The sequence below is a fragment of the Sinohyriopsis cumingii genome, chromosome 8 (genome assembly GCF_028554795.1).
Source record: "Sinohyriopsis cumingii isolate HCF-2022 chromosome 8, ASM2855479v2, whole genome shotgun sequence".
Lineage (NCBI taxonomy): Eukaryota > Metazoa > Mollusca > Bivalvia > Unionida > Unionidae > Sinohyriopsis > Sinohyriopsis cumingii.
Window position 1 is genome coordinate 88,334,417 of NC_142968.1, and position 27,188 is coordinate 88,361,604.

The following is a 27,188-nucleotide window of genomic DNA, read 5'->3' on the forward strand; positions in this document are numbered from 1 at the left end:
TACAGTCTGCATATCGCCCTTGCCACAGTACTGAAACTATTCTTCTAAAAGTAGTTAATGACATTCTTACTGCGTTGGATAGTGGAAAGATTACAGTCCTTACCTCCTTGATTTGTCTGCGGTATTTGACACAATAGACCATGATATATTCACCGTCTCCAGCATGTATTTGGCATTCACGATACAGCCTTACTATGGTTCAAGTCCTACTTGGTCAACAGGACACAAATTGTATCTGCAAATGGAATACACTCCAGCCCAGTTGATTGTTGTTGTGGTGTTCCACAGGGGTTTGTTCTTGGACCTGTTCTTTTCATTCTGTACACTCTCTCAGGTGTCATAGATCATCATCCAGTGTCTCACCAATTGTACACTGATGACACCCAAATATACAAAACTAGCCACCCAACTGAAGTTGATGCTACCATCCAAGGTGTAGAGAGGTGCATTTCTGATGTGAAATCATGGATGACATGTAACAAGCTGCAGATGAATGATGATAAAACTGAGGCCATTCTGATCACAACACCAAGACTTTCTCATTCACATCCTTTGCCTCAAACAATAAATATCAGCAACACCAACATTAAATTCACACAATCAGTATGAAACTTAGGTTTTACTCTGGCAAGTACTCTCATATTGCACCAACATGTCATGAACATATGCAAGGCTGCATATCTTGAGCTGAGATGCATCAGCTCAGTTTGCAGATATCTTTCAGTTGATGCCACTAAAACACTGGTGTGTTCATTAGTACTTTCAAGACTGGACTATTGTAACTCAATTCTGTCTGGTTCATCTCAATATCTGCTCCAGAAACTTCAAAAAGTTAAAAACACAGCTGCTCGGATCATACTTATAGTACAACGATCAGAGCACACCTCCCCGCTGCTCTGTACCCTACACTGACTATCCATTCAATCCAGAATCAAACACAAAATTTGTTCTCTGTGCTATGCTACGTTTCACTGTCAGACTCTAGTCCAACATACCTATCTGACCTCACCCATGTGTACACACCAGCAAGATACTTACGCTCCTCTTCTGACAATTGTATACTCATTATTCCCACTATGAAAACAAAGTCATATGGACAGCGTTCTTTTGCATACCAGGGCCCAGCGGCGTGGAATGAATTGCCCACTGAACTTAGACACAAAGACACAGTGATCACATTCAAGAGAGCTCTCAAAACTCATTTATTTTGACTGCAAGAACAAATTTAAAGACCTAATAATGTTTCCTACCCTAAATATTCTCAGCATGTTTTTTTAATGTTTTCTAATTTCATGGTGTTTGTTTTTGTAATCATATCATTATATGTTTTTATCTTATAGGTGTTGTCTAATGTTGTAAAGCACTTAGAGCTTCTAAAGATTAGGCGCTTTACAAAGTCCTCATTATTATTATTATTATTCAGTTGTTTGTACATTTCTTTTGTAAATTCGTATTAATTTACATGAAGACTGGTAAAACTGTAAATTAATTAAGCATTAATGGCAGTCTGAATTACAGCAATTCAAAAACAAATCTGTTGTCAGTAAAACTTTACTATACATTGTAATAATTAAATGAATACCTCCTTCATTGTTGAATCTTTTGTGAACAGAATTATGTGAAAGGAAGCAGAGAATCACAAACTGTCTTTTTAAAAAAATACAAACCATTTGCTTACCCTCCCACTGTATCTGTAAATCTCTCTACAATATATAATGTTTATCTTGACCTTGTCATTGAGAAAACCATATTGATGTTTGTTTCAAATGTTTTATCTTTATCTAAGTGCTTTTTGGATATATTGTTGAGGGGGTAGTCTAGAACTGTTGAGGCGGTAGTCAAGAATTGTTGAGGAGTAGGCAAGAACTTTTAGAAAGTCACAAAAATGACTTGACAAATTCAGTAACTTTATTTGCTTATAGGGATTAATATAACAATCTGTTTTTTTTAAATTAAGGTTAATATTCTTGCACAGTTTATGGTCACTTTACTGGTGAATTGCTTCTTTACATAATAAAGTTTCCATTATTCTTAGTTTTCACAGTGGGTTGCTAAAAAGACTTCAAGACTTATTTTGATCAAAAGTTTAAGCATATCATTTATCTTTTAACTTTTGTGCCTGTTGTCAGCTGGAACAATTCAGTGCTACACACTTGACAATGCAGTCCTCCATTATAGCAATAGCAGAGCACAGTAAAAGATTACATTTTGCCACCAATAATAGCACACATGCTTAACATGCAAGAATTAAATATTCCTCATTCAGCCATGTCAAGTGAGTGTATTGTTTTAAAACCAAGGTACGTGTTATGTCTTTTCCATTACTCAGTTAATCCCGCAACATCATACAAAATATTACAGTCCAAGTTCACATAATATTCGTTGTGTATGCACTGAACTTGACTTTAAAATCCAACCAGAGTGCTATGAAAAAACACCCATTGTGTGGTATTTAAATATCATTTGACCCTCATTATCTAAAGTAAAGACAGTAAGATTACATGTCCTTAGACAGTATGATTACATGTAATTAGACTTCACTGTGACCAAGAATTAAAATAATTTGGTTGATTCAGTATCATGAAGTGCATCAGTGACATTTAAGGATTGAAAATTCCATGGCCAGGCTTCCTTTGCAATTCTGCATGAGGAGGATGAAATCAAAACTTACATTGGCTTTCTTGAACTGAATACTGGTTCCATACTATAAGTCATCAGGAATTTACTGTTGTTCATTCCGAAATTGTTAATTTTGACCTTGATTGAGCAAACTTTTACACTGTTTCCCAGTTTCATGATGAAATATTCTTTTATGTTGATCTCTTGCTTGTAGTCTGCCATGTATTCAGGTTCATTTATTTTCATTTTGTCATGTAAGCCTCTCACATGAAATCTTACTACAGCTGGACTGTTTAACTGTGTGTAACAGACATGATGGAGATCTGTCGTTATGATTTTATAAAACTGAGTTGTGCAAAATATCAGCAGTGTAGTATTATCTTCAGTTACAATTCAGTGTTATTTAGACTTGTCAATCAGCTAACCAATTAATAATGTATATTAATGCATTTGATAACTGATCAGTCAACTAATCAATAATTAATTTATTTGAGCACTGATTAGTCACACAATCAACAATTGCTGTATATGAATACTGATCAATTAGCTAATCAATCACATGTAACACATAATTTGTGCTTTCTTGTGCACAATGTTGGTAGTTCAGTGGATTTTATTTGCAGTTCCACTTGAATAATGAAAAAATGTTATCAGTGTTCAGTGTTAATATTCCACATTTACTTCCAGAATGTCACAATTTAGAGTCCTCTTTTTTTGTTGTTGACACTGTCACTTTGCATACATCAGTGCTTGTCAAAATGCATTACAGCCTGTGATATGTATGTTACATGAGAATGTCTTGGTATCAATGCTTGTCAAAATATATTACAGCCTATGATATGTATGTTACATGAGAATGTCTTGGTATCAATGCTTGTCAAAATGCATTACAGCCTGTGATATGTATGTTACATGAGAATGTCTTTGTAGGGATAAAATTACAGCCTGTGATATGTATGTTACATGAAAATGTCTTGGTAGGGATAACATATGCCAAATCTGAAGGAACTTTGAAAATAAGCATTCTTATTATTGGAATGCATTTGCTTTTGCAGTATTTCCATTTATCACAATTCTCCTGGATTACTCGTTTGCTTACAGCATATTATTTTTGCTTGCTTGCTGTATTTTGTTTGATTCTTGCTGGCAGTATATACATTTAAATATTGCCTTGTGCATCATATCTTTTATATATTTACAAGTCATTTGGGCACAGTTATCTCTTGGCAGAAAGGTATGTGTATTTCAGGTGTAAGTTTACCTGACTCAGAGTCACTACTAAAAGTTCACTAAATACAGAAATACAAGCTCTAGCTTTTTGCTTTCAGTTTTCCACAAAAAATTGATGTCACTTAGTGCAATAGCATAATGGGGCAGGTTGTTTTGCTGTGATTCATCCAAAAAAACCATTTTAATGCAGGGAGATAAAAAACTTTAGCCATCTAATGTTTGCACACTTTATCATGGTCATAATCATAATCACATGATCTGATTTTCAAGTCAATTTCAATTTCTTCATGAAATATATTACCCAATCACATTAACATTAGTAATAAGCTCTGCTACCTCCATATTTGGTCCTCCTGAAAGACCAAAAATTGTCTTCATTTATATAAGATATCTTACAGATTAACTCCCCTTGCCCCGGCATGGAGGCCACCCATATACCAGATGTTTACCAATTTAAACTTTTGCTCAAACTGCTGACTGTTCCTCTGAGAATCCATTGCAGTTTATTAAAATGTTTAGACCATCCAGCATTGTTTTCATTGGTACAGTAAGTCATAAGGTTGATAACCTGGTATACATACACAACATTGGAGTCTTTTCAGATGAAATTATTCACATTTATTGCTGGTAAATCAGTAACATGTAGTGTTTGCTGGGGTATTTGTATTACACACTTAAACTTGGATTTATTATGTATTTCTCATAGGTCATCTCAGTGGCTTGAGTTTACTTGAGTAGTGAATTGAATAGTTAGTTAATTTATTGCAGGAATGTGAAGAAAGTATTAAGAAAAGTACTCTGTAATTGCCGAGGATAGTCACAAAACGTGCCTTGCCTACATTAAATGTACATTGTCATATCAATGCATGTGTGTGCTCTGAGGGCAGAAGCTGTAGAGTCCAGCATCTTAAAAAAGGGCAAAGAATAAAGAGCAAGTTTTTGAAATCATCCAAATATGAAGTGTTACATATCATTCTGAATTGGAATCATTGGTGAGTTTTATTGGTTATGTTGAGATGCCACTCCCACCCCCTGAGAAGATTGCTAGTACAGCACCTTCAGCGACAATTATATTTGGTCCTATCAAAGCTACAGCTATTGATTTCACAATTGCTCTCTTGAAATCACTTCTGATATTTATAATACAACAAGCTCTGCCCTCAAGATTGTCAGCAAGCACTTTGAGATGTAGTATTACATTCTGACTTTGCGGGCAGACTGTGCCATCGTTGTCAACAAGCACTTTGGATGTAAGATAACACTTTGGGATGTAGGATAACATTGTGACTTTGCCGGCAGACTGTGCCATTATTGTCAACAAGCACTTTGGGATGTAAAATAACACTTTGAGATGTAGGATTACATTCTGACTTTGCCGGCAGACTGTGCCATCGTTGTCAACAAGCACTTTGGGATGTAAGATAACACTTTGGGATGTAGGATAACATTCTGACTTTGCCTGCAGACTGTGCCATTATTGTCAACAAGCACTTTGAGATGACTTTGCTGGCAGACTGTGCCATTATTGTCAACAAGCACTTTGGGATGTAAAATAACACTATGAGATGTAGGATAACATTCTGACTTCGCCGGCAGACTTTGCCATTATTGTCAACAAGCACTTTGGGATGTAAAATAACACTTTGAGATGTAGGATAACATTCTGACTTTGCCGGCAGACTGTGCCATTATTGTCAACAAGCACTTTGGGATGTAAAATAACACTTTGAGATGTAGGATAACATTCTGACTTTGCCGACAGACTGTGCCATCAGATCCTTTATTTTTTTACTTATACTTACCAACCCATCCAACAATCCAGTTTTGGCAGGCATGGCTTTCTTATTGGCATATTCAATGTGATGGCAAGAAACACCTAGCATGCCATATTGAGTGGCTGACTGACCATATCCAAGATGTTGAAACTAGCTAGTTGAAACATGGCACATGGACATCACAACTGGTGCCATAGGTCCTGTCCAGCCCAACACAACTTGACAAACCCAGCTGGACCATGATCTGTGCTGGAGATGACACTGCTGGCTCATCTGACATATTCAGCAAGAAGAGCCAATATTAAACATGGTGGCACCATATTGTCATCGCTAATGTATGGAATGTTAGATCCCGAGATGCAGAGAGTACAGGAGGAGGAAGGCTCCCTTTTCAGTGACAAAGATTACACAGACTTGCCAGAACACTCCAATCTCATCATGAAAATGACAGATTTCAGTTTTACAGTGGTGGCAGTTTAATAGATTTGCAGAATTTTGATTATATCTGAAGGCTCTCCTTCTCCCGCAATCAATGTCACATGTAAGGTCAAGGCCTCAGTTGATGTTGAAAATGATCAGCATCCATCCTTCAGGTCTTTGCCACAATCGGCAATTACTGGTCTTCTTGGAAATGATTTTCTACCCCAGTAATAAGAGGGCCTCATTTGCCTGCATCTTTTTAACCAGACTGGCATAAGTCACATACCAGTGCTTATCCCTCTTATTTGCTTATGCTAGATAAAGGCACTAATGCCATCAAAATGTCTAACATTAATGCTATTAATATGTCATGCCTTTGTTATAAGGTGGACAGACAGGTGTTTCATTTCGTATCTGAGTTGGTCACAAACGTCATGTCGACTTCCTACCTGATTGACTTTGTATATCTTGTGATCTTTTACCTGGCTGATAAGGCAGGGAATGTCAAGTTTTCTTGCAAGTCTGTATTTCTTTGTGACCATGTCAGGGTCAGTACAAAACAAGGGCTGATTATGAACAGAAAGACTGAAGGATACTTCCCCACTACCACATGCTTTTCATGGCCAGATGAATTATGGGTGGCAACATACCCCCAATTTTCACAGGATGGCTAGGGGGAGGGGAAACACAAGTTTCTTTTCTCCCAAGACTCCCACCAACTGGCAATGACTTGTTGCTTCTCATGTTTGCCACTGACCCGCCTGTGGGCACCAGACTCCATCTGTCTCCCCAAATGTGTATCAAAGTCTTTCCGACAATTGATTGGGCGATTCAGATTGTCTTGGTGTGGCTCTGACATTCATCCAGTCCCCCTCCACTTCTATTACCCACCCCCCTTTTTGTGACAGATATTCCAGATAATCCTGTGAAGGCAGATGTGTTACAGCAGGAGATGAAACAGTTGTTTACAAAGTGGGCAGTGGAAGATAATAGAAAACTGGACTCCTTCAGTTTTTATTCCAGACTTTTTATGGTTATAGTAGACAAAGGGAATTGAGACTGGTCATAGACTCGAGCAGACTAATTGGATTGCTGCCCCAATGTGTAAGATGGAGATTCCAAGGTCCGTTCATCTGTCTGTGTGGCATGGCAAATATGCAATCAGTCTTGATCTGTTGATACATGTTTCCACATAACTATCCACATGTTCTCTGACAAAATCTATTATTTCAGATGCCGTAGGGTAGGATATCAATTCCATACCTTTGTTTGGCCTCAGCTTAAGTCCTTGGGGTTTCACATCAGACTGCACCATATCCCACTTCATAACATTGTCCTCTGCAGCAATGGCAGTGTGCCTGGACAATATTCTGAACAAACATGGGGGACATTCTATTTTAGTTGATGTGAACAAACTTTGCCTTATTCACAGTTCAGGGTGTAAAGTCAATGTGGAAAAGTCGTAACTTGTCCCTTCTCAGTTCATCAGGGTATTGATTTTCTAGGATGTATCATCAGATTGATCTTCCTCTGAGAATCATTGACTGATTCATCCCTGCGTCTGAGACAGCTGTTTAGGGCAAGGGAGTATCTTCAGCTCCATGAATGTCTCACTGCAGTCATGGACCTGCTCAACCTTAGCTGTCTTTACATACACCCAGTGCAGAAGTCCCTACAGACATAATGGCATCCAATCATGGGTAGTTGAGATCAGTAGATTATGATCTCAACTGAAATCTAACACTTGCTACTTTACAGGCAAGAAAGAGTGGCTAGCGTCAGGAATAACTTTAGAAGCCCCACATCTGAAAGGAAGTCACATTCTTTAAAGACCCCTGTTTTGGGGGGGGGGGGGCACACTTGTTACTGGACTTTGTGATAGTTAGCAGCAAATGGATAGCATAAGAGCAGGCTTCTCACATCAGTCTGTTGGAAATGATGGCCATTCTGCATGCTACATGTGCTTGGATGGAGCACATCCAAGGGAAGGTAGGTCTTATAATGCTGGACGATTTGTTTGTAGTGAACTACCTGAGTCAGGCAGGAAGAAATGAGGGGAAATGAAATCACAAGAGCTTTGCATCTTGGTATAGAAATACCTCTGTTGATTGTGTTTTGTTAAATCAAGGAGAGCTGCAAACAGCTCTCTTGGCAGTGTTGGGGAGAGTTATTCACTGCTGAAGTTATTATTATTCAAGACTTGCTTCCAGTGAGCACTAGCTTCATCTTGTAGGGTGCGGGAGCTGCATGCAGTTCCATTCCAGTGGCTTTTGTTGTACTAACAGTGCAACCTAAATCATATCTAAATATAACTTCCCTTTTATAAAGCAGTCAAAAAGTAACTATTTGTCCTCTTGCCTCAGTCAGCCTGTTAAGAGAGGTGAAGCTGCAGGAGCTGGTATGCACACTCAGATGTTATCTGAGGCACATTGATAACATCCATAGTGGCTGCCAAAGGTTCTTCCTTCCAGTTAAGGTGGGAAAGCAAGACATTACCCAACAAGCACTCATCGTCTAGCTAAAGTGGGTTTTTAAATGAGCATGCTTGAACTCTTACACAATCAGGTTCAACTCAAGGCCTTCGAATGTAATCTCTCTATTTGAGACATAGTGGAGTCAGTCGCTTGGCATGCTTAGTCTACATTCTCCACCTTCTATTCACATAACATGGTCCAGCAAAAGAGAGAGCGAAATCATGTTGGGTTATTGTTAGCGGTCAAGAGAGTTGCCATACAGTGTTCATGATAGCATAACCTCTGTCCTAGGCATGACTTTAGAACTTTTGCTGGATTCACCTAGGAATCGTTTACACATAAGCAATATCAGGCTTCAGGATCCCATATGGATCTCCCATGCATGAATAAAACTGCATTCTCGTCCGTTCTGCTGCCTTCATGTTTGAAGTTCATTATTTCAGTGGAACAGTACTTTTGTATTCCTACAAGGTAACATGGGTAAAAGTTGAATACTCAAACATTTCCTCCTTTTACCGCTCCAGTGGCCTAGTGGTTAGAGCGTCCACCTCGGATATGGGAGGTCGGTGGTTCAATCCTCAGCTGAGTCATACTAGAGACTTACAAAAATGATACTAACAGCTGCCTCGCTTGGCGCACAGCATTATGAGGCTAGTATTAGGACTGGTCAGCCTGGTGTCAGGATAATGTGACTGAGTGGGACATCATGCTACATGTCTGCAGCATGATGCCCCAGTGCTAGACATCACTGTTAACTGCCACACTGCAGACATCATAGCGATATGACTGAAAAATTGTTAAAGCTATGTTAATAATCCAAATCACACACACACACACACACACACACACACACAAAAACCTTGTTGCAGATCTTGAGATGGGTAATTTACCAGTGAGATGAACACAATGCTGGATGAATACAAATTAAATGAATGTACACAAGTGAAATGATGAAAGCATTTCAAAGAAATGGAGAGCACAAATGCAAAATACAAAACAATGAAAGATAAATAGAAATGGAATTAAATATGAATGCATTTAATGAATGGCTTTGAAGAAATGTCCAAGCTTATGATGAAGGACTAGGTTGTCCTCTAATATCAGCCATTCAGCAGATTTGTAAGTTGTTCTGCATTTATCATCTTCATGGGTACTTCATAGAACAGTTGTTTTTTGTGTGTATGGGTAGTACTCTCTTCAATGCAAAATAATGATGTCATATACAACAGAAAGCATCAATTGGCATGTATCAATTTTCCATGTATGAGTGGTGAGGTCTGATTGTGTTTTTATATAGATATGCAAGAGGAAGAAGTTTATAATTATGATCATTTCCATTGATATTTATCAAAACTTACATCTTTCTTATTGTTTATTCTTATTATTCATTATTGCAAATATTTTCTTACTCTTTATGCTTCTTGCATTGGACACCAATAGTTCTCATTTGTTTTCTCTGTGAAATTATTAATTTATACCAAATGTTTATTTTTAGTAATATAAGGTAATTAGTTTTGCTATTTTTTCTTCTTCTTCCTATCAGAACTGCTCACATAAATTTTCATTCATCTACATTGCTGCTGTTATTGTTTATTGTTTATATTACTGGAAATATGGGTGAATAATGTCTTTTCTTTACATTGTAATGTGTGTGTGTGTGTGTGAGAGAGAGAGGATAAAGTTTCTTTTGCATATTTTTTAAAATTTATTTCTCCTGCCACTTTGAGAGTTACTGCCCCTTACTGCTGCTCCATGGGTAGGTCACAGTGATTAGAATGGTACATGTATGTGTATATATTGGTTTGTGTGTGTGTGTATGTGAATTGTGTAGCAGTCATGAATTATGAATTGCATCCAGTTCCACTTATTAAAGACTTTTTTTAAAAGACAGTATAAAACATGTTTGTTAGTCTCAGATATATTACTTTTTGATATTCATATATTAAATATAAATGGGAATACTGGAGTAATATACCCTTTTGATGACTGGAAGAGTTGTACAAATCTGCTCAATGAAGACCATAAATTAGATAATTAATAAATGTTCCTATTATTTAATCAGTTAATTAATTGAGGCCATCATATGAACAGATTTGGCTACAGGTTTAGATTTAATTGATTTTATATTTGATTGGGAGCATTAGTTAGTACAGATTTGTCAGCACTGAACAGTATCCTTCTCACTTCATTAACTTTTATTCTGTTCTCTTGTTGGATACATATGTACTATAGATTCTTTGATTTTGTATGAGGTTTACAATCAAATTGCTAGAATAGAAGTCAATAGAATTATCAAATTCTACAGTAGAAATCAATAGAATTGTCAGTTGCTAATAGAAATTGTTAGAATTATCAGGTGATTTAAAAATAAATAATTTTCTGGCATAAAATGATATTCTCTTTGATTAGAATTGGTTTGTTTTATAATAATTGACGTTTTTGCTGAAATCATTTACTGTTAGAAAAAAATATTAAAATCTTTATTAATACTGATTAATTTTGATCATAAGAATTTTTTTTCTAACAGAATGATATTACAAATATATTTGAAAAGGTGTCTGTGTCTATTTTATTTACGGAGTTCATTGTTTCTTTGATTTCAGACAACAGGTTACCATTTGTCAAGAAATTTACTGATTGGGATGGTACTCTAATGAAATTAACTATAGACTTGATTGCCTTGCCATTTCTGTTCAAATAACTACCTGTCATCAGGCATATCTGTACATTGGCTTAGTTCTTTGCCTAGAATGCATGCAGTTTTCATTCTCACTTGTAAAATTTTGAAAGATATTTTATTCTTCACTTGTTACTGTCATGTGACACTTTCTTAGCATGGTGCTAATAGGTATTCAAGTAATCTTTGTCCTACAGTAATTATCTAGATAGATGTCTCACACTATAAGAATACAGTATAGCATACTGTAGAGATGGATACATCATAACTGTTTAGTCATAAATGAAGCGGATGTGAATCGTAATGACAGAATATCACATGAATATGATGCCTTCATCCTGCACACACACTTATATATATATATATATATATATATATATATATATATATATATATATATATATATATATATATATATATATATATATATGCATGTATCACATTTTTGTCTTTGTCTTGTTTTGTATGTTGCTTGTTTTCTTTTCCATTTTTTCTCATTAGTACTATATTTATGTACCATGCTGTGGATTGTGAGCACGAGGTGGGTAATGGGTCATATACAGCCTTTTTGTTTCTAAGAATACGTTGGTTGAATGTCCACAAACATTTGCTAGCAGCCTATGCACAGCTGTTTAAATATTTTGACATTCTAAACACAGCCATCTGACTTGTAGTCATTTCTGCACAAATATATGTGTATCATAACGCTATTAGACTTTTATGTATTATCTGTATTTGATATACACTAAGGAACAGTCATAAAGAAAATGCATCAACAGATCTACAGTATAGCCTTGAAAGTTAAGCAATGCTTTCTGCATGTCTGTTTGGAAAATAGTGACCTGCTCATTGTGAGGTCCTTCACAGTGTACTAATTTTGCGATGTAACACATAGTTGCTTATACTTTAAATCCTGTCTGAGTATGCTAAATAGGCAGGTATTGTAGTGTTTTGACAAAATCCATAAAAAGTGAGACCCTGCATTTTTAAAAATGATCTTAAATAAAACTACACTTTATTTTCTGCACTAGTCATAGACCAGATGAGTTATGGGATGTTTTTTCCCATTGTCCATTGTCCATCTATCCATTGAAACATGTTTCTTATTACTACTCCTTTAAATTACTTTGGAGGATTAACATGAAAATTAACACACACACACATTCATCCCATTGTCTAGTTGGTCCTAAATGAAAATGGTGCAGGTTGGACATACCATCTAAAAAAAATTGTTTTTGCTACTCCTCCTGTATGGATGGACATATCAACATGGGGTTTGTTAGTCGTACTGTTCATAGACCAGAAGAGCTTATGGGATGAATTGTTGTCTGACACCTGTTATTGCTTCTCCTAAGCTACTTTGAGGATTGCAATGAAAGTGTACACACACATTAGTCCCATGCTCTTGTTGGTCCTAGAAGAAAATAGTGCTGCTTGCACATCCATTGAAATCTTACAGCTACTCTTCCTGAATGGATGGTAATTTCAACATGTGATTTTCTCATAATGAGTTCTGATGATGTCTGCTTGGTCCTAAATGAAAATGGTGCCAGTTTGATGTCCAGCCCACTCAAAATGGCCACCATGATGGCAATCTTCCAAATAGATGGTTATATCAACATGGAGCTTTTCACCCATTGACTTATTATTATCCCTAGTTGGTCCTACATGAAATTGTTGCCTATCATACAGCCAATATGGCTGCCTCAACAGCTGTCTTCCAAATATTATTATTACCCCAGAGTGAACAGTGGTAATGACATTGAGAATTCCTCAGAAGATGTCTAATTATGTCTGCTTGGTCCCAAATGAAAATGGTGCCAGTCTGAGATACAATATGCACATCAGAGCATCGAATTTGAAAATCTTGTTATAGCTGAATAATATCAGATATGGTTTCAACAATTGGCAGTTAATGGGTAGAGATAGTCTTTTCTTGAATTCCAGTAAATTCTTCTCAACTAGCAATTCCTTCTAGGGACTCTTTGTTTCGTGATGAATTAGGTCTAAATTCATAAGAATTATTACGTTTGATCAGCTGTGATCTGTTGGTTATTTTTAAAGGTGATAATATCCAATGATGTCCTTTGGTATGAGACTCTACATTATGAAGACCGAAGAGCAGTTTGACTTATGCTATATTCTGGCTATACTATGAAGTGTTATGGATCCAGTTTTGTTGTCACTGTTTTATAGCAAATTTCTGGCTATATTCTGAAGTGTTATGGACCCAGTCTTATTTACACATTTTTATGGACCCTATTTTGATTTAGTCAGTAACTTTTGAAGACCATTAGGTTTATGTAGCCTTATTGGTCATTACACCATGTATTTCAACCATATACAGTAGAAACTATACATTGCAGATAGCTGTCTTATCAAAGGCACTTGCTTTTACAATTCACTAATGCATCTCACCTCTCTCTGCATGAGTAGGAGTCTCCGCTCAATCAATATGAGTAAATGAGAAAGCTTGTCAATAACTTCGTTGGGTTGGTATTTCTTCCTTGGGTCTTCCCAGGTTCTTCCTCAACCAAAATATACTGGCCACTATGTATAGCCTATCAAATGTTGAAAAAGGTGTTAAACCCAAAAAACCAAACCAAACTCTAATTGACCAGGATGGCATTAAGGTAAATACTAATGGGTAAAAATATGTAATCACCACTTAAATAACCCATGTATTTTTTTGGTTAGTTTTTAAAGCTTCATTGAAAAATATTTAAAACAGACCCTATAAAATGTACCAGGATTTCTTCACATCACAGTGGTTGGTTACATACTTATATTCACACATCATAGTGGCTGCTGAGAGTATATGTTTAAAGGTCATTTAAACCATGAATGTGGATGTTTTGAAAAATGCAAAATAAAATTGTAACTGGAGCCCTAATAAGACATGATTAAAGAATATCCTGTCCCCCATCATGTAAAGTCAAAATAGATTTACCACTCTGGTGGCCTAGTGGTTAGAGCATCCATTTCCTGTGGGAGGTCGTGGGTTCAATCCTGAGCCAAGTCATACCAAAGACTTAAAAAATGGTACTAACAGTTGCCTGGCTTGGCGCTCAACATTAAGAGGTTAGTGTTAGGACTGGTGGGCTTTGTGCCAGGATAATGTGACTGGGTGGGACATCATGCTACATGTCTGCTGCATGATGTCCCAGTACTAGACATCACTATAAACTGCATCACTGCAGACGTTGTAGCGATATGACTGAAAAATTGTTAAAGCTACGTTAAAAATCCAAATCACATGCACACACACACATAATAGATTATGTCTCCACTCAAGAACTTTTGTAGAACTCCATGGATTGGAACTATATTTATCCTGATTGTTTCATTGTTACTTTTATCAAATTATTTTTAAAAAAAGAATTATGACAGCCTGTTTCGCTTAAAAATTTGCCCTAATATAGCATCATAATTAAAATGTATTTGGTCATCTTTCAAGTTCTTTGAAGAAATGAAAGACTTTTTAATAACCTATTCACAGTGAACAGGGTTACCTTTTGATGTTTGATCTAGAGATTTTTAAAGTAAATTTGTAGGTATTGTGCTGTACATTATGACAAAAACAAAATTTAGAATGTATTAGATCAATATTCTCTCCTTTTTTCAGCTTTGAAGCAGTCCCCCTCCAAAAGGAAACTCTTAGGAAGAGGGATAAGTATAAGTGAAGAGCAGTCAGGCCCTATACCAGGTAACCAAGATAAATAATGTTTAAAAAAAGGTTGATCTTGTTTATATGAATACACACAATAGTTATGTGTATGAGAGATATTTATCACTGCCATTTAGACTTGTCAGCTGATGTTGACCTTCTTTGGGGTTATAACAAATCTAAAGTTCATTTCACATAGCATTACAAATTTTATCCTATCTGTAATTCAGTAAATTTTTAGGTCACTGCCATTACAGGTAGCTTAAAGTACCTAATTATTTGGTTTAAAGACTTTGTTTGAAATGAATTAGGAATACTTAGCTATTTTTAATTGACACTGACCTGAAAATTAAATGACTTAAAGATAAAATTTGCAGTTCTGTGTGGAATGTACTTTAAGTCACATTTGATTTATACGCTTTGAAGTAACTTTCCAGTTTAACTTCAAAATATGCCTGTGTAATTTGAATATTGTTTCGGTTTGATAACCTTTAGTTTTCAGGACTACTTGAAAGTAATGAATCTTTACCCTCAAGAAGATAATCTTGATTTTAAGCTGGGGTTTTTAAAAACTTGTCAGATTTTAGACTCTTTTGACTTGTAAATGTTTGTCCTTGTTTCATGAATTATATTTCATAGCAACTTTTGAAGACTTTGACAGGCTGAAATCCAGTTTGGTATACAGTATAATATTTATACAACTTTAGTCCAATTTAAGCTTTTCAGTAACAAAGTTGTAGTGTCAGTCAGATATAGAAGCTTGAAGTTGCATTATGAATATGTTTCTTCTGGACAGTTCTTGAAGGACTGCATGAAATTAAACAAAATTTGGAACGCGTCGAAAAGACCCAAGTCAGAGTCAATTTTCACTCTTTTCCCTATCAAAATTGACTGAATTATGGTCCACTGTTTTGATATAGCCTTTTTCTGGTGTATCTTGTTTGTTCAGTTATAGTACATGAATCTACAGCATCCAGTTAGAATCTTTTTACTCCTTTAGAATAATTAGCCATTCAGAAAGACAAGAAAGCCAGTAATTTTACCAAATCTGCAATTCATATGCATTTATTCTGCATTTAATTTAATTTTACTTTCTATTCCACTCATGTTTGCATTTCATCTATTATATCATACCATTGTCTCATTTGCTTTCTGTTTGCATTTCATCTTCATTTGCTCTCTGTTTGCATTTCATCTACATGGTTCATACAACCTTGAAAAATTCTTGAATGTAAAGGGATGCCTTGAAAACTCTGTGAATTTTGAAAAAGTTGGTTTTGTACTTTAAAAGTCCTTAACTTTCTGAAACGCCTTGAATATTTCTGAAGGCATACCAAAAACAAATTAATATATCACTTTTTAAATTCCAAATTTGTAGCTGACCTGGTAACAAGGTTAAGTTATCCATTGTGCTTAGTGTATGATCTTTCATTCATTTACAGTTGCTATTTACAGCCTCTCAGATACAATCAACAGAGTTTGACCAAATTTTACAGCATTCTGGCATGAAGCTCTTTCAGATTTATTCAAATTAGGCTGATGTGCCATCCGATATTAATGTCATTACACAGTGTAGAAAAAACTTTACACAGCAGTTTCTCAAAAAGTGTTAAACATAATTTGACCAAATTATCCTGGCTGGAAGGTCTTTGAACTGTATTTAAATAATGCCAATCCACTAACAGACATGGACACCAGTACTAAAATTGTGTGTGTGTGTTTTTGTGTGTGTGTGTGAGACAGAGAGAGATATAGAGATTTGGATTTTTAACATATCTTTAATCATGCTGCAGACATGTAGCATGATGTCCCTCCCAGACAAATTATCCTGACACCATGCTGACCAGTCCTAGCACTAACCTGATGTTGAAGAACACTAAGCAAGGCAGCTGCTAATACCATTTTTGTATGAAAAAAAATGTATGACTTGGCCGGGGTTTGAACCTCCAACCTCCTGTATCCACTTAGGCCACTGGAGCACTTTCTAAAATAGAAAACCTTCAAGTGTCTGCTTTTCAAAATTCACAGCAGATAATTTGACCAAGTTTGACAGAAAGCATCATGGCTTGAAGGACTTTGAGATTTATTCAGATGATGCCAGTACACCATTTGCCAGTAGCTTCTCATGGGTCGGTGGTTCTTCCCGGGGTTTTTCCCGGTTCTTCTTCCACCATTTAATACTGGCCGCCATACGTAACCTATCATGGCGTTAAACACCACAACAACAACAACATTATGGACACCATTGATAAAAATAGAAAAATCTTGAAACAACTGCTTTGCAAAATCCACTCAACAGAATTTGACCAAGCTTGATAGAAAGAATTCAGGTATACATGGCCTTAAATGGACCTGCTTTTAAATAATGGCTACAGTTACTAAAACTAAAAAAATCTAAAGTGACCTTTTCTTAAAATCGCTGTTCAAAATTTGGTAAGTTTTACAGATGACAGCCTGGCATTAAACATCATGACGTGCAACACAAAAAAAAACTATTTGTGATTCACAAACCTCCAGACATCGTGATATTGACATCGTGCTATTGACATTGTGATATTGACATCGTGATGTTGACATTGTGATACTTATAAGACAATATCTTCATTAAAAGGAAAAAGGAGACCTTTTATGACTAACCTATTATACAGGAAATGGTTATGATTTGCATAGCTTTACACCCTTGCTCATGGAAGACTGTCACCACTGGCCAGGTTATACAGTTAATTGCCATAGACAATTAAAAGGTAAAGGCAGTCGACCACCATTCCAAAGAATACTGTTAAATCAATTATAGCTTGTGATTTGAGTTTATTAATCCTTACAGCATTGCTGTGGGAGAACCAATTAGGCTATTTGGGATTGATGAAGTACAAAAATGGAACAACCCAATTCGTCTGAAATTACATAAATTAGAGGTGGGTGTTAAAGAAATAAAACTTTATACACTTCATTATGTTTAAGCCATCTTTATTAAAGGTTATTGGACTGCTCTGGTGGACTGGGTAGTTAGAGAATTCACATAGGATGCAGGTCATGGGTTTGAACCCTGGCTAAGTCATTATAAATGCTTATCAAAATGGTATTAGCAGCTGCCTTGCTTGATACTTAGCATTAAGTCTCACACACATTAAAGGCTATTGGCTATAAAAAAATTAAAAAGTTAAATTCTGTTTCATTATATTACTTTTGGGATTCCATGGTGTGCATACTGCCCATGTTCCAACTTATGGTGCTTTTGATGTCACAGTGCGCATACATTGTTTTGCTGCTGAGAGTGAAATGGTATTTCTTCTTTTTGGAAAGTCCCTGAAATTTCATTATTTTCAGAAGGCTGGTTATTGTTTCAAACATCTTTATTGCTTCAGTGATATGTAGTGTCATTGTACAGTTTTGCATTGTGAAATAATTTTGATTTGGTGACTACAGTCCTGTGCGGTGGAATATCTTGATCGGAGAGTATCCATCTGGAATGCCCCCTTTTGTTTTACATTGATATTTGCTGTGTGTTTTTTGAGGTGTGTATATGACTTTCCAAAGGAATATGAATGAATGAAGAACCAAATAAAGTGTAAATTCATATGTATAATGAAATTCTGAAAAACAACAACAACTCCTGAAATTCTGAACAGGTAATGACCTGTATGACTTGCGCAATAATCTGATTTGGGCATATTCAAAGCAGAGAACCCAAACAGGTGACAAGAAGATGCAATATATACAGCAAACGCTTTTCAAAGTTGCAATCAGTGTATTATAGACACTTGGTGTTTTGGCAAACGTTGTAGATACCAGTATTGACATTAAGAAATCGATGGATTTTGTTGCATTGCAGGGACACGCTGTTACACAGATAAATCTGGGAAAGAATTTATACAGCTCACATTTGCTAGCATGACATAAATGATGGTGATGATATCAATAAAATCTGTCAGAGATCCAAGATATTTTACAAACCCTGTAGGCCCTTGTACATAGGAAGGGAGAGTGTTATGTTGGAAAAGGTCAGAAGTGGGGTGGGCGGGTGGAATGGGGTTATATCATGAACATAAAGTCAGGAACATATGATGATAATTTAAGTCTCCAATGATTGAATCAATTCATGTAGATGCTGGTTATACACATACATCAGTACAACCATATTGCAACCAAAACACGTGAATTACTTATTTATTGGTATCCTACTGTCGATGGAGATAATAATATCAATTTTGAAAGTGTAGAATCTCCATATATGAAACTCACGCTGAAACATCATGGGTGACGTCATGACATAAGGACTGAACACTGATGCTTCTTTTGATGATTATGTCTGTAGTTTACATATTACTAGTAGGAGTATCATAAGAATATAATATGTTTAGCAGGTAAGCAAAAACAGTATATTCTGAAAACTTTGCAATAACTTTATTTCCTCTGAATCAACCTGTACCTCAAATGAGGTTGTGAGGAGTGGCTAATGGTTTGCCAGTCCATAGAAATAGAAAATAATAATTGCAATGCTTTGTAAATGAAACATGATTCATACTCATTTAATATGTAATGTACCATATTTATCAAAACAGTATTGATAATAGACTGAAAATAGTATCAGAGTGATTGTGACCCAAGCCATGGTCATTGCACAATAAATACAAGAAAACTGTTGGAGGAAGTAGTGGTTTGGCTTGTGTCAGAGAAATGAGATGCAGGGCTGGAAAGCCGATATTAACAAGGCAGAAAAAGTCAAATGTGAGGATTGGTAGTGTCAGAAGCATGGAAGGACCATATTTCCAAAGCAGAAAAGTCAAGTGAGAGGATTTAAAGTCTCTTTCTCAGAGAGATGCCATGGAAGGCATATTATAGAAATTCATCATTGCTGAAGCCAACAGTTATCACCTCAGAAGACTTCAATACCATATCAGATAGGTCAGGTATGTAAAGACAGAGGCAATTCCATTTTTCTGTCTAGTAGATAGAATCAGTTTATAAAAGCATGGCAAGAAATATCTAATGAAAAAAGTTTTAGAAACTGTTTCAAATAGTCATTTGGAATCAAAAAATGGTATTTCGCCAGTTTAAGAAAATAAAACAAATGGCTAGTGAGCTTAAAGGAGACCAAAAACCAATGGAAATATTGGATAATAATAAAGGTACTATAGCAGTAAACCTTATTCTGAAGTATCATCTGCGACCGAAATGCCAATATTAAAATATTGGCCTCTCTTCTAGGAGCTGAATTTCCGTGACCTCGTATGCAAAATTTCCGCGCCTATTCGGTTACTTTCGGGATGTGACGTCATAGTAGCGACTCCAGCAGCCCAAGTGGGAGTTGCCAGAGTAAAAGACAATACCGTTTTGCGTTGCTTACGGGTGTAATAAAACATTAAGAAAAGCCAGTGGACAACATTTTTTTTTCTTTTCCGAAAGATAAAGGCATACTGAAAGAATGGATACATTATTACAGACGAGTCGATTTCAAAGCAACACCATACAGCCCTATGTGCTCGTTACATTTCTCAAAGAACTGTTACGACAGGGATTCTGAAAAAATGGCAGCTCAAGGATACGCAAACGCTAGGCTTAGACAAAAAGTTGGCTCTGTTCCAGACATAACGTTGAATATTTTAAATCCTGGGAAAAGTGTTGAACGTGCGAGTTACGAAAATAGGCAGAAGGCCGAGTAAGTGACCACAAAATGCAACAATCAATTCACAGATTTTTTATCTACACCAGCAGTGCTAAAAATAAATCGGATAGCCCGACACCCTGGGTCCCTCTGGTTTTAGTTCCGGCCCATCCTGTATTCAAAATGAGGTGCCCGTCAGGCTTGTCGAAACAAAAATTGTTTGCCTGAGGAAACTTTGATCGCGCTGGTGAAATTAGTAAATGTATTTTCAAGATGTTGACATGCATGCCTTAACATGGCACAATCTAAATCAAATCAATACTGTCCAAGGTGAAATTTAGATTTGATTTTAATCAAATGGAGGCTTTGCCAAAAATAATATTCTAAACCTGTCGTGTTTCGAGAAAACACAATTTTCAGTAATCTTATAAAAATTACAAATTTTTAAAAAAAATCATTGTATACATGTAGTATGCATAAACGGTAATCTGTAATGATTGGAACTGATATAAAATTATTCCTTGGGCAGTTTAAATAACAGCGATTAAAAGAAAAGAGGTCAAAGTTTCACATTAAATGGCTGACAATAGAAACTGGGGGGGGGACTATTGACCCAACCCCTTGCCCCAATGTGCGAGCGCCCATGGGACGTACCTTTTCTCCATGTGATACGCCTTATTATTCCCCCAGGACAAGCCCATTTTGCATATTCTGGTCAGCTCTGGCTAAATTGCAAAATAGCTAAAGTTTTGATTTAAGTACGCAAACAATAAAGCCGATGTGACCGTTCCGGTGGCCTAATGGTTAGAGCGTCCGCCTCGGATGCGGGAGGTCGTGGGTTCGATCCCCGGCCGAGTCATACGAAAGACTTTTAAAATGGTACTAACAGCTGCCTCGCTTGGCGTTCAGCATTAAGAGGTTAGTGTTAGGACTGGTCGGCCTGGTGTCAGGATAATGTGACTGGGTGGGACATCATGCTACATGTCTGCGGCATGATGCCCCAGTGCTAGACATCACTATAAACTGCCACATTGCAGACATCGTAGCGATATGACTGAAAAATTGTTAAGGCTACGTTAAAAATCAAAATCACATCACATCACAATAAAGCCGATGTGACTGATGAACATATTCCATCCTTGCATTGATCTTGTGAAAAGGACTGCCCTTCGGACATACTTCAAAGAAACCCTGTTCGACAGTGTGTGTGTGTGTAAGCACCAGCAATTGATTGCCAAAATAAACGATGCCTATTTTGTTGTTACTTACGATGCCATGGACTTCAGGTTTAAGTCTTAATGCATGTAACACTGTTTGCTGAACAAAATATTTATTCAGAATTAGTTCTTTAGGGCCACATATACTGCATGGTATATTTTGTTTTATTCCTTTTAATTTAATTATGGTAATTAAACTTTACATATACGGTCGAGGAATGTCATGTGTTAACTGGCCGAGTTTCTTTGGCGGAAATGGAGATGCGATTTTTGTTTGCAGAGAAAATTTCACAGTGGTGATCATTCATTTAAGCTAATTGGTGACAATTGTATTCTTTTACTTTTGTTATACTATAGTACTGTTGTAGTTGTTTAAAAACATCTGAAATTTACTTGAATAATGTTTAATTTTCACGTTCTATTTACTGAAGAAGAAAAAAAAAGAAAAAAAATGTTGTGTGATATTAATTATTTCGTCCAGTGCCGGATTTAGACGTGTGTGCGTGTGATTTGAATTTTTAATGTAGCTTTAACAATTTTTCAGTCATATCACAACGATGTCTGCAGTGTGGCAGCTTAGACTGTGGATTGCATACGTTATATCTATTTATAAACGGTTTGGGGTTGGTTTTTTCTTCTTCTGACAAATGAAAATTGACAGACATAATGTAATTATCGGGACTTCGCTGCGAAAAATTTAGAGATATTACGAGATCGAGATGTAGATGAGGAAATACCCCCAAAATCAGGAGGTTTTTCTCCCGGCTTGAGAGTTGACAGGTATGAACTGTCCGGGCTTGTGGAATTTCAGTCAGGGCTTGAGTTTATTTAAGTCACCTGCCCGGGGCCTGTGCCTAAACAAATTCTTTTAACACTGACCAGTACAGTACATAAACTATTATATCAGACTGCAGATTCAAGTTTTGAATGTGCAACCCAAATGTGGTCTCCTTCCGTCTGCCTCGCTCGCCAATGTTTATGTTTGTATTCGAGGACTGGCTAGTATTGCGTCACGGTACCACGTGATCTGTCGTCTCATTAAAACTCGGAAAAACTCGGCAATTTACGGAATCGTGGTATCTTCCATGCAATAAAATCACTACCCGCTTACGATATTTAATTTATAAACATGTCAGTCGAATTAAAATCTGTAGAGAATTACATACGTAGAAGGAAAATTTTGATTTCTAGTCTCCTTTAAGTAATGATGGAAGATTCATTATTGAATTAAGAAGTACACATATTGATCACAGTGGGAGAAATCAAACAAGTTGAAGCAGAAGAGGAAAATTTATTTCACAGTAATTTGTCAGGTGCAAAGAAGCAGTGAATTAAGTGTCATTTTTTATTTTAATGAATTGAATAAAAACTTATGGAACGTCACCAGTTCGAAGTGGATTTTTCAGAAATTGTTCTGAATCTTGTACTCCAAACTGCTTCATGGCATCTGTACGAAAATCAACATTTTTTAGATTTGAATTAAGGGGAAAATTGTTCCATACTGACAAACTGGAAATGCTTGTGCCCCAAAATTAACCAAACTGCTCAAACCAACATATGGGGCCCCGAGTGCTCGAGTGGTCTAAAGCGCTCACTGTTACGGATCACTGCCATCTCACCTGTCTGCGTGAGTTCGAGTCTTAGGCTCGGCTAACATGGGTACGTGAGAAAGCCTGCCAGTAGCTTCTTGTGGGTCGGTGGTTCTTCCCGGGGTTTTCCAGGGTTCTTCCTCCACCAATTATACTGGCCGCCATGTATGGCCTATCTTGTGCTGAAAAATGGCGTTAAACCATACAACAACAACAACAACATCAAACCAACATATACCACTTTGAGATACCAAACTGCACAAACCAGCATAATTTATGCTGCTTTGAGATATCATACTGCACAAACCAGCATATACCACTTTGAGATACAAAACTGCTCAAACCAACATATACCACTTTGAGATACCAAACTGCTCAAACCAGCATGTACCACTTAGAGATACCAAACTGCCCAAACCAACATATACCACTTTGAGATACCAAACTGCCCAAACCAGCATGTACCACTTTGAGATACCAAACTGCTCAAAACAGCATATACCACTTTGAGATGTGATACTGCTCAAACCAGCATGTACCACTTTGAGATATCAAACTGCCCAAACCAGTATATACCACTGAGATACCAAACTGCCCAAACCAGCATGTACCACTTTGAGATACTAAACTGCTCAAAACAGCATATACCACTTCGAGATGCAATACTGCTCAAACCAGCATGTTCCACTTTGAGATATCAAACTGCCCAAACCAGCATATACCACTTTGAGATACCAAACTGCCCAAACCAGTGTGTACAACTTTGAGATACCAAACTGCTCAAACCAACATATACCACTTTCAGATACCAAATCGCTCAAACCAACATATACCACTTTGAGATACCAAACTGCTCAAACCAGCATATACCACTTTGAGACATGAAACTGCTCAAACCAGCATGTACTACTTTGAGATATCCAACTGCCCAAACCAGCATATACCACTTTGAGATACCAAGCTGCCCAAACCAACATGTACCACTTTGAGATACCAAACTGCCCAAACCAACATATACCACTTTGAGATACCAAACTGCCCAAACCAGTATATACTGCTTTGAGATACCAAACTGCTTAAAACAACATATACCACTTTGAGATACCAAACTGCCCAAACCAGTATATACTGCTTTGAGATACCAAACTGCTTAAACCAGCATGTACCACTTTGAGATACCAAAGTGCCCAAACCAGCATATACCACTATGAGATACCACTCCAGAAGAACAGATGGCCATATCAACATGGAGTTTTCATTCAGACTTTATATCGTGTCTAGTTGATCCTAAATGAAAATGGTGCTCTTTAAATTTTATGTCCGGATTGAAAATCGCTTCAATAGTTGTCCTAAGTGGATGGTCATATTGACATAGGATTTTCACCAGAAGATTACTTATGATATCTAGTTAAATGAAAATAGTGCAGCGTTCACCTCCATTGTGCCTGTCATGGCAGCCATCTTGAAAATTTTATTGATATTCAATCTAAATGGAAAGTCATATCAACATGGGATATTGACCAAAAGATTTCTTATGAGGTCAGGTTGGCCCCAAATGAAAATTGTGCAACTTGATTGTCCAAAATGACCTCCTTATTGAAATTCTTCTTGTGCTGCTATGGATGGTCTTATCAGCATATGGTTTTCACCACAAGACTTCACATTATATCTGGATCATCCTGTATGAAAATGGTGGTAAACTTTCAGCCATTATTGCCTTCACAGCAGCCATATTGAAAATTCTGTTATTGTTTCCTCCTTATTGGAAAGTCATATCAACGTTGGATTTTCACCAGAAGAGTTTTTGTGGTGTTTTGAAAATCATTTTATTTCTCAAGTATATTACCAATGGTTTCAACATTTAGCAGTTAAAAAGAAGTAAATGTTCTTAATTTGATTCCCAAAAATTCGCTTTAGTCAGTAGAGCAACTGTCCCTTCTTTGGACTCTTGTTTCATGTGCGTTTCCTCCTTTCAGCCTTATAGGCAGATGCCTTCAGCTGGTGAGAGAAGAAGAAGGAAAAATGGTATTGGTGACACCATTATGGCCTACACGGATTCTGATGGAAATGCTGATAGATAATCCAGTGATTCTTCAAACGAGAGAAATAATTTTACTCTGTACAAATAGATAATCTTCTAGAAACTGTCAAATATCAAAGGAAACTACCAAAACATTATTGCATCTTGGATACAGGGAAGTAGAAAACAGTATTCAGTATTCATACATGGATGGATACCTTACAGCTTTGAGAGGAACATTTCTTTAGTTCAGCTGGATATAAGTACAGTGCTAGATTTTATGACCAGAGAGTTTGAGACTGGTTTAGGGTGTAGTGCTTTCAATACATAAAGAAGTGCCCTTTCAGTGATAGACATGTAATAAATGGTGTTGCTTTGAGAAGCACATGCTCTTGTTATAAGGTTCACAGAGGGCATTTTTAATTAATGGCCAATGTATTGTGTTAATATGTATGTTTCCAAAGCTTTGTTTGTCTTAAGAAGTTATGTCCTGTTAAACATCTTACATTGAAAGGTCTGCATTTAAATTTGTTATGTTTATTACATCAGTATTATCATGTGGAAGGCAGTCGATAATTATTGCTATTATGGAGGTTAAAAAATTGGGTTAGGTGCTGCATTTTAGTGACTTCTTAAAACAAAACAGGCCAGGTAGGCCTAATACTGTGACAGTTTGAAGGTTTATCCTCAGATAGGAGACTGTGTGTTGTGAATGTTTTGTATTAATACTGAGAAACGTATCATTGATTTGTATTTTGAATACAGATATTCTATTCGATATGTGAACAGCACATTGATTCATAATGTGAATAAAGATATTCTGTTTGATATGTGAAGAGCATTTCATTGATTCATAAGGGGAATACTGATATTCTATCAGTTATGTGAAGAGCATTTCATTGATTCATAAGGGGAATACTGATATTCTATCAGTTATTTGAAGAGCGTTTCATTGATTCATAAGGGGAATACTGATATTCTATCAGTTATGTGAAGAGCATTTCATTGATTCATAAGGGGAATACTGATATTCTATCAGTTATGTGAAGAGCATTTCATTGATTCATAAGGGGAATACTGATATTCTATCAGTTATGTGAAGAGCATTTCATTGATTCATAAGGGGAATACTGATATTCTATCAGTTATGTGAAGAGCATTTCATTGATTCATAAGGGAAATACTAATATTCATCATTTATGTGAAGCATACAGATATTATATCGATTATGTGAAATGTGCATCATTGATTCATACAGATATTCTATCAGTTATGTGAAGCATGCATCATTGATTCATACAGATAATCTTTCAGTTATGTGAAGCTATGTCAATCTGTTGCATAGAACGCCATAGATAGTTGAGGATTGTGCACTGCATGGTAAAAGAGGGTTTGCAGGGTTGAAGGTCAGTCCTATATTGTGCCATTAGAAATTACTCTTAGGGCAGCTGGAGTATCAATGCTAAGACATTTGAACAGTTTTACAGTAAAACTATTGTTGATAAGCATGACAGTTTTCAGACAGCAGTGTTAAAACTGAATATTTCATAGACAAGTAACTATGATACATAACATTTGACATTTGTGTCTTTTTTGTATGTAAATACTTATATATGAGTGAATAAATGCATATTTCATGATTCAGGGCTTGTGTACCTATTTTATCTCATAGGATACTGAAAGTGGTATAATGAAACTGAAAACCCCTCTACTCAAACGAGTCTTAACTTGGATAAGATGGTATGATGAAACAGACCTCTCTGCTTAAATGAGTCTTAACTTGGATAAGGTGGTATGATGAAACAGACCTCTCTACTTAAATGAGTCTTAACTTGGATAAGGTGGTATGATGAAACACCTCTCTACTTAAATGAGTCTTAACTTGGATAAGGTGG

The 27,188-nt window shown here is 36.4% G+C and overlaps 1 protein-coding gene across 7 annotated transcripts in view; it reads left to right on the forward strand.

Annotated features, from left to right (window-relative positions):
* LOC149794094 (phosphatidylinositol 4-phosphate 5-kinase type-1 alpha-like) overlaps positions 1-27,188 on the forward strand; it is a 153,930-nt gene that overhangs the window by 55,068 nt on the left and 71,674 nt on the right. For 5 of the 7 annotated variants that reach the window (XM_089968053.1, XM_089968052.1, XM_089968057.1 and 2 more), the window contains 2 exons: positions 11,122-11,163; positions 14,821-14,901. In XM_089968053.1, coding sequence (XP_089824179.1) covers positions 11,122-11,163; positions 14,821-14,901 — 123 coding nt within the window. The remainder of the gene's footprint in view (positions 1-11,121; positions 11,164-14,820; positions 14,902-27,188) is intronic. The other 2 variants (XM_089968055.1, XM_089968058.1) reach the window with 1 other exon arrangement.